The sequence below is a fragment of the Plodia interpunctella genome, chromosome 21 (assembly GCF_027563975.2).
Source record: "Plodia interpunctella isolate USDA-ARS_2022_Savannah chromosome 21, ilPloInte3.2, whole genome shotgun sequence".
Taxonomy (NCBI): Eukaryota; Metazoa; Arthropoda; class Insecta; order Lepidoptera; family Pyralidae; genus Plodia; species Plodia interpunctella.
This window is the reverse complement of record NC_071314.1, coordinates 3,431,162-3,445,408: the sequence shown is the minus strand read 5'-3', so window position 1 is coordinate 3,445,408 and position 14,247 is coordinate 3,431,162. Positions and strand designations below refer to the sequence as shown.

Here is a 14,247-nt window from a genome sequence, read left to right as displayed (position 1 = left end):
GGCGGCGGTGACAGGTAGCGCAATTCACTTATATTCACTGTTCTATTATAAGGTGAATATAAAATACTGAACAGAAACGCACTCTGAATGTTGACGTAATTTCCGTTGCGTCATAGAGCGAGCATGCGCCTTGTCATTTTCATTGGCTGGTCATAGATAAAAATTACAATTCTGCCAATAATCGGGCCATAGCTCAAGTCTTGTTCTGTGATAAGTCTAATTTTACGGTGTTAGTGGGCTGTCTGATGTGCATTTAAGTGAAAATAAATTATAATAACAACATGCAAATCAAAGAATAGTAAGTATTTCGGTTAAGGTTACATGGTTGTGGATATAAATCGATTTTTGTCTTGTACTCCTTTGAGTATTCTTCTTTGAGATCTTCTTATCAACCCTGTTTTGTAGCAATAATTGGCCGTGTTCACATTGTGTGCTAATAACCATATATTATCATACCCATGGCAATTGAACTGCTCAAGCAATCGGTACATTTTAATGCTGACACTGACAGATCTTCAGGTCAAGGTTTGCCAATGGATGGAATGGACATTTCAGAAATACTTGCAAAATAAAGATGAACAGTTTTATGGTTAGCATATGCTTATGCTCATAGTGTATATATATTTTTTATTTACAGCCGTGTTACTATGCCCCTCACAGTAGATGAGGTAAGAGCTTTTTTTTTATCATTATACAGTTTTTAGTGTATTCTTAATTTGTCAGTCTACTCTTATCACTATGATTAGGTATTATCAAATTTTAGGAAGAATATTATATTAATTTATATAAATGATACCTGGACTAAATAATGAATCAAAATTTCTTCCCTTTTCACTTTACATAATATCATAATATTTGGCAAAATGCAACATATCTTGTTACAGGCAAAGGGAGAATACAATAAATAACATGAATTATGGTGACATCATAATTTCTGTATACCTATTCTTTTTGATACTCTTGTGATTAGTTTCTTTTTCAATTTAAACATGTAGGGTTGTCTTCCGGATCGAAAAATGTGTACTGTAATCAAGTCTATTAACTTATCTTCTTTTGTTCCATAGTACCAAGTTGCACAGTTGTACTGTGTAGCAGAGGTGTCCAAAAATGAAACTGGTGGTGGGGAGGGCATAGAAGTCATAAAGAATGAACCCTTTAAAGATTTCCCCTTACTGGGTAAGTCCATTTAGTTTTAAATACTAACTTATAAAAGTGAGAAGTATGTTTACTGGAATTATATACTATTAATTCCTATAAGGAGATTGAATGGCAATATAGTATTGATAGGGTTCCTGTTGTTTATATATCTTTTTAATTAACTGTTATGTATTTGTATATTTTAATAATAATTTTGCTATTTTTAGTTGGTAAAAAGATTGTTGAAAATGACGAATGTGGAGTTTGCTCATCGTGCAAATCCGGTATTTTTAACTCTTTACGTGTATTTAACTTATAACATTAATTTCGTCGTTATTCTTAGTAGAATTGTATTACTTGATTTATTTCATTACATGATATACCATAAAAATATTAATTTAGTTTTTCTTTTATCACAGTCGAAACTAGAACCCAAGAAGTACCTGTCACTTTGTCGTAGCTTGAAGAGAAATCAGTATCGTAATTTATGTTCAATATCATAATAATATAGAATAAAATATTTACCGCGCGATTTTCGGATTCCCGGCGGGTCTTGTCCTAACCGGCGGTTCTAAATCAATCAACACTACAAAAATATCAGCACCAACAGTATTGTTGCTGAAAATATGATAATTTTACTATCGACCTTAATCGAATGTTGATCTTGAAAATCATATTTTGATGCAGTAAGCATTTTCGATAGTTTTGCGCACTTTCAATAGTATTAAAGAATAAAATAATATCGAAGTTATCGATAATTCAACTACTGTCAAATCGCATCTCTCTACAACCTCTGACAAAATGGTCTTAAAAACATTTTATCGCAAAATGTTTCTTCAGTAAAATGTCTCGATCGCAAACTCTCCCTTTCTGGGGCAAAAAGAGATTAAATTGAAGACGCTCCATAACAGAAGGTCTCTCAAGGAAAATTACGATGATTGTAACGATTTGTTAACAGATATAAATTTTCCATCACCACCAATAGTTGCGTTCAATTGGAATAGATGTAGGTAGTAGTACTTCAGATTTGTTGGATTTTTCGTACATAACCTCTGCAGCGGTAGTAGAGGCTATTGCTGTAACTGACATCACAGTAGTTTGCTCAGCTGTTTGTTTGTTTAGGTGTGGCGGAGTCTGAACTGTGCGCACCTGTACAGTGGCTCTAGTTTTATATTTATATATTTATAGCGGCCATTCCGGCTTCATAAAACTATGATAAATTATATACATAAGCCTTCCTTAGAAATCACAATATTGGTGAAAACTGTACAAAAATTCATATACCTAATATCATAAAAAAATCATCGTAAAAACCAGAATCAATTCACCATCTCATCATTACATATAAAAAGAAGTCCTCCTATCACGTCTGTTCACGATAAACTGAAAAAATCTCTGCATGTATTTTCATATGGTTGTCACCAAGAGATCAGGTGTAATTCCTGAAGGAGGTTTTAGGTGTATAATTTATTACGTTTTTCACCGAGCGAAGTCGGGACGAGCCGTTAGTATCACATAAAATTAAATCATATTCCCTACATACGTATTGTACCTTGCCCTCTCAGCTTTTTCCTAGTTTCTTCCGCCGACATTGAGCGTCAGAGCCCAGGGTCAGGGTCCGATTTTATATTTTGTTTACTACACTTCGCACGGCTTTCTGCACCCTTAGTTGTTAGACCATTGACGCGCACATTGTTCTATACGACATCTTTCGGCCTTTCTGCAGGACCAGAGGGAAATATAACATAGTACCTCTACCTATATAAAAAAATAACAGAAGTCAACGTCCCTCCCTCACGTTTGAATATAAGTCGGCATTTTTGTAGTTTTCCATTTTCGTCAAACTAAAAAGTCGTATAGAAAGTTAACCCTCGTTGAAGTATTTTCCGAAGGTCCCGTTTCAGTGTTCTCGCGCCAGCCTCCATTGTTCTAAAAATAACCCACAGTGGTCTAGTCTCAGTTTTTATGTCTCAGCATTTCCGTGGCGACTCACCGACTGGATTGAATGCTTTTACAAATCGCTGTCTATTACACGAGATGCAATTTTATTAGCGATTAGTTTTTTTTCACTAAATTAAATAATATCTATGTTTATTTCCTCTCTCATTAGTCTGTCTGCAAAATCCTATAATTTCTATTAAATATTTTCTCAAGAATTTATTTATAAATCAATCTCTTGATAAAATTCCGCTGCCGTTCCTGATCTATCATAGCTTTCGTTAGTGCCATGAAATGATTGATGTTCAGTCAGTCACAGACTCAGTCACAGATCTTGAATATTTTGTATGAAAATAAAAAAATCTATAATCGAAAAATCTAGTGTCATGAATCAGCTATTTGACGATTACTTACGGTTTTCATGGCTTTTCAAAAAATATATATTTCTATTTTTTTCTCCAATGCCAACCAACCACACAACCAACCACATGAGACATCGTCTGTTTCGTGTTTGTTTTTGCCTTTATTTACAGCAGTTTCCACACAAACATGTTGGTGTTAATAGTTCCATAAAATAATGAATGTTTTCGCTATTATAACTTGCACAATATTAGTTCGAAATCACATATTCCTCTAATCATATATAACCCTTCTTAAGCACTCATATGTATTTGAACGGAGTTTATCTCACGTGTTACGAGGTGCCTCCACAGTAATAGTACCTGACACACGCTTCTATCGCTATAGTAGTATGATGTCAGTATCCGGAAGATGCGCGTATTCTGTGACTTAATTTTACGTGATTTACGGAATGCTTTATTTTTAAAATCGTTTTCACACAAAATGTATTAAAAACACAATACATTAGAATTATAAAGCTGAATGAATATGAGTTTTAATAATTGTATAAAATTCTTTACTAGATTGAATCACAGAACGCTCAGTCAAATCACCACCGGTCGTCGAAAACTGTTTTTTTTTTATAATTGAAATGTACGTACACTTACTTTTTACCCAAACTTACCACAGGCCCGTGAAAAATTGTGTTTTTATAAACGTACGATGATGTTACGATCAAAAGGTAGTTTCTTATAAAATACATTGATGAACGAAGATATCTATATTATAGATAGTAAATTAAATGTATGATTATCGCCTATTTCTTAGATAACAAACTCAGGCTGAGTACTGTAGCCTAATTTAGCCCAAAGGAAAACAGTAAATAATTATCACTTCTCTGTGCAATTAGCATGCAGGAGCGCCAGGGTGCTCCATTGATCGTCCATTGTTTACACTGCCGTATAGCTGGTTCGTAGAGTATACAAAATATATAATTATCTATGTACTGTTGGCTGATTCATCATCACATAATATTGTAATTGTAATAAAATTTTGCGTAATTTAACACATCTAATCTATACGCCCATATATCATTAAAGTATTTATTATAGACTTCTGTGTTACTATTTTAAAGTACAAAAACTTCTTTGGTTCTACTAACCCCTTCACGGTAAAATAAGATTCGAAAACAAGGACGAAGCGGGGGCTAATTTATTTAAATCAAAATACATAAAAAATGTTACCATGTATTGTGTCTTGGTTCCACTAGGTACCTAAGACACCGTGGTTATGTATAATATATATCTTCTGATTTGACACTTCTCATTTCCATACAATAAGAATCAACTGCAAAAACTATCAATTAACGTAGTACGTACGTATTTTTCTATGATTTATAGGAATTTATAGATATTCTATAATTTATTGTATTAATCTTCTGTTCAAGGACTTGTATGTTTACTACAAATTTTCATATAACTACAGGATTATTACATATTTCAGAATAATAATACATATAACTAATCAGTTCTATTGGAAGGCTTATTATTAATTTTTTGTCATTATTTATACAGTATGTTATATCCAAATTATCGTGAGAGAAGCTATGGTTCGGTTAAAATTCTCATACTTACCTACTTCTTAAAATTAAAATTTTAAATTTGGAATCAGGTGGGAAATTTTCATCTGGTCAGTACACATACAAGATTTACCACTTGGCGTCGAAAGTGCCAGCGTTCATACGGCTACTGGCACCAAAGGGCTCCATGGAAGTGCACGAGGAGGCGTGGAATGCCTATCCTTACTGCAGGACCGTGCTCACGGTAAGCACATGAATTATGTATGTGTTTTAGCATAGATGAACAGAAAAGAAAAAAATATATTTAGTCGATATGGCAACTGTTTGCGGTATCTTAAATTCTCAAAAATGTTTATTTGATAGCATTTTGTGGCGAATTACTATTTGTAAGTAAGGCGAATCTCATGTTTCACAAGGTTTATATTATACAAATGCACATCTAGTAATTGTTATACGAATCTCATCAAACAAGTCGAAAGGGTCGGACTTTGTAACCATAGATCAACAAAAAAGAAAATAAATTGTTTACAACCGATTCACTCTGTAGAAAGAGAAAGAATAAAAAACATTACATTTACAGCCACACAAAGTTTTTGTCAGCTACCACTGTCACTGAGGCTCTGACATTGATATTATTTACTTATTTATCTCAAACTGCCGCCGTACGCGACTTCGTCCGCGCTTTTTTTGCGATGGAAAGTGTAACTCTTTCTCAAATCCATGCTGTAATTGTTGATTTTGTTACAAACACAAAAATAGACATATGTGACGGGGACGGGGAGTGACGAGAAGTATTACTGTCTAGTTTCTGAATACACGTTTAATCTATTCATGTTTGCCTTATCAATAATGTCTTGACTTTCAGAACCCGGGTTACATGAAAGAAAACTTCGTCATTTGCATAGAGTCACTACATTTACCAGATGTTGGCGATCAGTTCAATGTAAGTATTTTATTATTAGCTCTAGCGTGTTTGTTTGTTTGTTTGTTTGTTTGTTTGTTTGTTTGTTTGTTTGTTTGTTTGTTTGTTTGTTTGTTTGTTTGTTTGTTTGAAATAACTTTATGGTATTTTTGTAATTCATTTATTAAAAATACAAATAATAAAACAAAATAAAACATAAATAATTGCAAAGTTAATCAAAAATGCCACCCCGAATTGTACCCGGTTCAAAAGTACCCATAACGCTAGCTGCGTTACTTTATGGTACAGAACAAAACACAAAAAAGGAAAGAAGTTATAGAGAAAACTTACTTAGTTTTTTCTCCTACGTGCGTAAAAAATAGTTTTGCTCGCTGTCGTGGATTTTATTTTGTGCAGTGTTGTGTTTACAGTATTTATGACATATTATCTTAGTGTAGGGGAATCTCCCCAAGGAAGGAACCTACACGCCAATTACCAATATCCAACATTTTATAATACACTAGCTTTGCCCACAACTTGGTATTTGAGTATAATTCCCGTGGGCATTTCAGGAAATCCCTTTTTAGTGCTCCCCTATACTGTCCTAGGAACCTACGAAACACCAAATTTCAGCTTTCTACGCCAGTAGTTTCCGCTGTGCGTTGTCAGTCACTCAGTAACGGAAGAATACTTATAGATTGATTTATTTCTTTTTCAATGAAAACCATATACTATTTGTTTGTTCTCTTACGTGTAAAATTTTCATAGATTGGCCTACTCTATCTTATTAGACCTATTAAAAGATTTGTGAGTTACAATGTAAACAAAGAACTTATTAACATGGTAATACCTTGATTGGATTACGTCGAAATGAACCGTGACGACGCTTGAGAAATAGTGTAGCAAGTGAGCGATGTCGGTGGTGGCATAAATCTTTTATTTTGTACCTAGGTTTGGAAATGATTGTGAAAGTAAATGATGTTCTAAGAAAATGTAAGATAACTAATACCCGTAACAAGTTCCAGTGTTGCTTTGCTATACATACCTATATACTTCATCGAATTGCAATTAAGTTCTTTTGGAAGTCGATCAAAAGTAGCAATGTTAAACAACATTTAAATTTAATTTAAAAAATGTTAAAGTATACGTTGTAAATGGAAGTGGAAAAATGAGGATTTTTTGTAATAGCTAATATAGCTACCGGGTTTTTTTATATACTGCACAATACTATTAGCTACGGATGACCAAACTGAGTACTGAAAAATATTTTTTGACCTCTCATTCATAATATTAACTGATCAGCCGATCGGATTTAGAAGGGGAGGGGGAGTCCAAATTTCACATTCTTTTATTATTAATTTATGTTGTTTAAGAGTAGGTTGTTGTATATCATGTACTGAGCATATTGTGAAAATTTGTGCAGTGAATAAAGGATTATCATATACCTACTGTTTGTTATTTTTTGACATGACCACTAAAAGGAAATATCGTATCGCGGCTAATAGATTACAAAAATTGATTCTTTAAAAAGCGAATTTAATAAAAATTTCATGATCGCGCTTAATCTTCCGCCTTTATCACCGGCCTATCGCAAACATTATTAATTTGCGGCCTTCCCTCTTGTGATAACAGATGTTTCGGAACTTAAAGTTATTTATATACTGCGGTGTTTATATAATTTTTCCTTTATCAGTAACTCCAGAGCATTATCGCAGTTTTTGTACGTCAGCCCTTCATGATCAGCCATTTTGTCCGCATTGTGTCCGCAACTGCTGGGGTACTGGCCTTCCTTGTGGATGGATAACCCTGGCTATGATTATGGCACTTTTATTAAAGATTTAAGTGCATTTAGCAGATTTATGTATATATTTTTTGTTATTTGACTTTAATTTAGCAGATTTATGTATGTATTTTTTGTAAAATTATTAACTTCCAATTACAATTATTTTAGTGTTTTATAATCGCGTAAATGTGTCAACAATAGGCTTATCAGTTCCACATCTAGTAGTATTGATAAGAAAAAATGTTTACTGCCACATAAATATAATAGAATCTGAACAATGGAACCAAATTAAAGTAGACGATCACTAATTGTAACGGTGACTTACGTTGTATATTTTAGGATTGGACATTTATTTAAAAGTAACATAATTATTAATAAGTAAATATGATATTTATTTTTCTTTTTTATAAAAACGCCTTAACTTTTGATTTACTTTTAAACTTAATTTTCTTTACGTAAACGTAGAAAAAAAATTTAACCCATATGTAATATGGGTGTGTAACCTCAATGTGGTGTGTTGGTTATTACTAATATGTCATCTTCGAGTAAATATTAATTCGAGGTGGAATATTTGATTCGACCTCTAATATGATCATGGCCTCTCACACCATTTGCCTCCAAAACTCAAACCTTTTTAACTCAAGAAGATAAATAAAACCGACAAGACAGCGCACGGCGGACGACTTTAAAAATTAATTTTCTGCAAAAGTACTCTGTAATAATCGTTTGCGTAATGACTAATTACAGTGGATCTTGAACTTAACATTGGTTGCGCAAGGTCGCGACAGTTGTGGTTTCATGTTCCACCTGTATGTATTACTAGCGACCGCGCGCTACTTCATTCGCGGTCATTGAAAAAAAAAACACATTAACAAAAAAATAATGTCCCCGGTAAATAAAAGGCAACCAAAATTACATTTCTGATAGTAGTCTATATTTGTGCCAAATAACACAAAATATGTAGTTTTAAGAAATCTTTACTCTTTATACTATTAGAATAGATCGATAACTCGTAAATTTGTTCGCTCAGAGTTCCATCCTACTTCCTTCCTACTAATAATATAAGTGCGAAAGTTTGTGAGGAATGTATGTATGTTTGTTACTCTTCCACGCAAAATCTACTGGACCGATTGTTATGTAAATTGAAACACGGGTAGAATATACTCCGGAATAACACATGGCTTCTTTTTATCTCGAAATTCCCACGGGAGCGAAGCGTCGGGGCGCAGTTAGTAAACTATAAAACAAGTTCTTGAATACTATATATATGTATATGGCATACTAGAATATTAAAATTTGTTCAGCTCTTTTGTGTTCTTTTGTAAGTAATGTGCCATCATAATTTTACTTTTATCCAAATCCATAAAGTCTATTTATATTATTAAAAACTACGCGCACAGGTCGTATGGTGTAACCCGCGCGATATATAGAAAGCTATATATCTATAGCTTTCTATATATCGCGTCGCGTATAAGCTATATATCTATAGCTATATATAAAGGTAGGATTAGTCATTTTTGACGCGCAGAAGTGGAGGCACCGCTAGCATCATGTATTATAACTACATATGCACAGCCATTTCCTCATTGGGCTATAGTTTCGCCCTGGAACCGGACCACTCCATATCCTTCCGTGGATGTCGTACGAGGCGATTAAGGGACACGTACGCCTAGACAACAACAGCATTCCCAAATAGGGTCGACTTCAGGCATACGGCTGGCAAAGTTAAATTCGAGTCTTAAAAATTTTAAGATTATTTACGCTGACCATTGGCTCCGAGGCGTCACAGCCCCGAACATGAGATGTGAGAGTAACATATGTCCATTCCCAGGTACACGAGCTGCCCCCGGAGAAGCTAAAGAACCGTGAAGTGGTTAAAATCGACATCGCGAATGACCCCATCTCGGCGAAGGACTACAAGCCAGAGACAGACCCCACGAAGTTCAAGTCGAAAAAGACGGGCCGAGGGCCGCTGGTCGGACCCAACTGGAAGGACGAAGTGAAACCCGTAATGACGTGCTACAAGCTGGTCACGTGCGAGTTCAAGTGGTTCGGGCTACAGGTAATATAAATAACTTAATGAAATATATAATACCTAGTTATATATGTATGGACAAATCACACTTATTGAGTTAGACCAACAGTAAGGTCGAGACTTAACATCGAAGTCTCAGGTCAATATGAAAATGATCATTTTACATTTGGACCTGACCGGGGTTTGAACCCGTGACCTCCAGTGTAGCTGGCCGGCATAATAGGGTGTATTTCCACCAGGGATGCTACGCTACTTTCCTATGGATGCGTTTGATAACCACCACTCATATTCTTTGGTCCACATAGCATAGTAGAGAAAGGGGTTCTATCTGTGGTGGAAAAACACCCTAAGACCTTGACAGATAAAGGTGAATATCGATTAAGTAGTTAAATCAGCTGTCTTTAGTAATCTTGTCACGGAAATACTATCTCACGACTAGTATTTTGCGAAAGTTTATATGTAAGATTGTTAGTTTGTCACTCAATCTTGCTGGATACAATTTTAGAAAAAATATCTATAGTTAAAATATAACCTGAAATTCCCACGGGAACGAATCCCCGGGAAGCAAGTAATAATACCTATTGTGTGTACTGTGTGACAGAATACGACCCCTCGCGCTACCTTCATAGGGCCACAAATACTTATTACTCATAAGTATTTTGAAAGAAGTTCTAAACCTACGTCCTTACGTCCAACATTGCTATATAATTAAATCGACTTACCACTAATAAGCAGTCGAAGGTCGAAATTGTTGTTAATTGTATTGAATTGTAAAGGAAAATATTCCCATAATACAATTCCTACACAAATTACAACAAATATATACTGGAGTTCAAAAATTATTTGTCTTGTTATGAAAATCTTTTGTGTTTCTTTTTTACATTCAACATGTTTGTGTCATATAAATATTATCGTATACTGTAATTATTTAGATGATCAAAAATTCATGAAATCTGTGGAATTTTATATAAAAAATCAAAGGACAAATATAGATATTGAAGTGATTGAAGAGAGTTCGAAGTACAGAAAACATTATGGTGTGATTGGCGTGTGTATTTGCATTATGATTGACTTCTCGAAGAGTAGTTGACCTTGACGTGTACCGTCTGGTTTAAGAATTTATTTCTCAAAGAACAATTACATTTGCTTATAATTTGAGAAACTTTAACTTAACCTGCCTTTTGTTTTCGCAGAGCAAAGTAGAAAATGTCATCCAGAAAAGCGAGCGACTCTTGTTCACAGTTTTCCATAGGTGAGTAACTGAGAATTTTATTATACTGCTGAATAAGCAATCAAGCATGCGCCACCTGATGGGCAGTGGTCACCGCAGCTTACAGACGCCTGCAACACTAGGGATGTCACGTGTGCGTTGCCGGGCCTAAATCTATACACGTCTATTTGAAGAAGTCCATTATTTATTTATCAAAGAATCAACAGCACTTATTACTTAAAATAAGAAAGTAAAAATTAAACACCAATGATCTAAGAAATAAACAAAAAGGACAGGGCTCATTATTCATATGTTTTTTCGACACATTTGCTCAAAATATTGCAGCATTTGGTACTTTAAGTATTAAAAAAAAATTGTCATTTTTTGATAATCCTAATAATGTCAATGTATAGTTATATACAAACGAATGTAATCGAGAATGGTTTCGCTGGTTGGCAGTTTGGTTTCGATTGTTATTAATAGTTTTGTCTTTGGTTACAGACAAGTGTTCTGCTCTATGGACGACTGGTACGGCATGTCGATGGCGGACATCCGCGCTATCGAGGACCGCACCAAGGAGGAGCTGGAGAAGCTGCGGCGCGAGGGAGAGGTGCGCGGGATGCGCGCAGAAAACGAGTAAACTGTACAATATGGACAGGTGATCGGACTTGACGAAATTGCGACTATATACCTTCATTTGTTGTTATACCTTTGTTTTCAGGACAGCGAAATATGACGGTTACGTTACTGAGGCGATGGGAAAATGTGCCGCACTTACATTTTGACGCACTAGACCAGATACGCGAAATACCAAACTCAATTCGAAGCTGTTGTATGGAATTACTTTTCCATATAAGTTCGTTGGCTACGAATATTATACCCGGTTGTTGAATTGATATCTGTATGATTCAGAGTATATTATTGTTTCTATTTGTGGGTAAAATGTATCGTTTCGTCTCGTGTCTGTGAAAATTTGTATATTTTGTGCTGATTACATGTAAAGTGCAAAAACTCCCAAAGCTTTATCCATTAAATATTAGCACACGCCCAATCTCAATGAACATACAGCCCCTCTCAAGTAAAAGAAGACTTATTTTTCGACAGTTGTTTATTTATACTTTATAAAATAATTAGATAATAATTCTTTATAAGAAAATCGAGACGTCTTTGTCCTAAGACCAAGTTTATGTTGATGCTTCGCATAAATATTTATTTTTAATACCGATATGTAGTTGCAATTTCTTCAAAACTCCGTTTCACCATTAGGCGTCAGGCGCACGCTAGCTTCCTCTTGTAGAAATGGCCAGTTACTTTTAAAATATCCGTATAAAGTGCTAATATAGCAAAGTGAAAAAATTAAAGTAAAAATGTTTAATATAGCTTCATAATATACTATTGTCTTTAAAAAGTGTGTATTTTTTGGACATTTCTAGAACAGGAAGTTTGTGCGCACGAAGTGTGCGGACGCGCTTGCGTCCACCGCGTATGATACGCTCATTTCATCCAATAAAAAGTTTTATTAATATCAATTTTTGTGTAGTAAAAATTAGTGTTTCATGACGTCCATTACTTCGATGAGTCGTTTGTGAAAGAAACTGTTACAGAAGCGCTCGGCGCGTCCGCCCTCGCTCACATGCCCGAGCCTCGCGGAATATTCTGTTTGGAGCAATCTTTACACAAATTGTTATGTTACGGCTGCTGGCAGTCTTAGCACGTCAATGTTTATCTAAATCTTTCTTAGTACCTTAAGAGATCCCCTTTCGTACGAATTAGATCTCGACGAGGCGAAGGCATAAATACCATTAGAAAAATAATAATATAATTCAGATGTGGAATAGATAATATTTAACTAATAAGTCGATGTAGTCAGTGGTTAACAGGTAGTGTTGTCGTTACCTAATAATTAAAGTAATTCGATACAACTTTGACAATTGATTTATCAACGAGAACGGTGAGACTCGCTGCTTTCGCCGTTCAAATGTTCTGTTAGATAACTTGCCTCGAGCAGATTTTTGGCTGTTGTTTATATTTATATTATTATATAAAGAAAACACTTATTGTAAGTAATTTTGCGCAATAGTATCAGGTAAATAATTTTGGCACGAATGTAAATTCGAATGGATATTTTATCGGTGCAATATATTTTTAACATTGGCTACCGGAGATATTATGTGGGTCGGTTTCACACGTAGCGGGCGTCGTCGGTGGATACTAATATGGCGGCGGTGGCAGTATGGGACATGTGGGACATTCAACATATATCGTATTTATAACAATATGCGCGACGCCCTCGCATGACTTGGTGATGCATGTGTATTTTAATTAATAATAAGTGTTTGTTGTTTAACAAATCAGTATTGTAATATTTGTGTGACATTCCAGATGCTATGCCGATTGTTGGTTTTAGTTTATTTTGTCGTTCATTTATTGTTTATTAGCTCTCTGTCCGCGTTATACCCTGTAATGGGCAGCGATTTGTAAACTAATTTTGATCATTGAGTACAATAACATAAAAATATTATTGTGTCTGCCACCTTGAATAATGTCCAATCCAAATGTAAGCTTTTATTCCCCTTGTTTTTAACCACTGCGACTTTGGCCGCATATATTTATATTGCTTCTGTTTGTTCAGAGCCGCCGGAGACCGCATTCTCATAGTAAATGAACTCGGCGTTGTAGCTCCAGAGCGGCCCCAGCGACTCTGAACAACTAGATATTTTTGCTTAATTATTGCACTCGTTTTTTAAGTTTTTTTTACTTATGTTGTAATAAGTTTTACATCAAATACAGCGTGATATATATATTTGAGAGTAGTCTTTTATTAGTAGACATTAGCAAATTGTTCGCATCCCGCTTTTAGCAACGTCTAGAGCTTGTGTTCCTGTGTTTCATTACTTTGAGCAGAGATGTAGCATTTAAAGTACTTAATGACTGCTCTAAGGTCACTGAAATAGCACAATCTTGTTCGTGGAGTTACAAATATAAATATTTTTGTAGTATTTCGGACCAAAATCTAGGAAATCATTTTATCTGCAATTCTCAAATGTTTGGCCATAATAAAGAATCTGCTGTTTATTAAATCCTTGTCGCTTTGACATTGTTAAACTAATTTGTAGCAGTTACCAAATAAAATTAAGTACACATTTAAAGATATTTTATTTTTCGATAAATACTTTATCGAAACGTTCCTCAATGTTTTTATGTGTGTTGACGTTTTCATGCATGTGTTGTGAGATTATTATTATTTACGCTTGACAGTAAAATCGAAGTATCGCTGGTCTCGCGGGCTATTTATCAGTATTCTATTGAAATATTGTGGGTAGCA

General features: G+C 34.7%; 1 protein-coding gene across 2 annotated transcripts; it reads left to right on the top strand.

Moving 5' to 3' along the window:
- Positions 1-121: 121 nt before the first annotated feature.
- vib (vibrator) lies at positions 122-14,071 on the top strand. Of its 2 annotated transcripts, XM_053761486.1 has the most exons (8): positions 122-298; positions 638-668; positions 1,065-1,176; positions 5,086-5,237; positions 5,859-5,936; positions 9,509-9,739; positions 10,906-10,964; positions 11,424-14,071. In XM_053761486.1, exons 1-8 carry the CDS (start codon positions 282-284, stop codon positions 11,560-11,562), a joined length of 819 nt encoding a protein of 272 aa, XP_053617461.1. In that variant the 5' UTR covers positions 122-281; the 3' UTR covers positions 11,563-14,071. The 2 variants fall into 2 exon arrangements, with proteins under 2 accessions (XP_053617461.1, XP_053617462.1); XM_053761487.1 differs by lacking the exons at positions 122-298; positions 638-668; positions 1,065-1,176 and adding an exon at positions 1,310-1,421.
- The last annotated feature ends 176 nt before the right edge of the window (positions 14,072-14,247 follow it).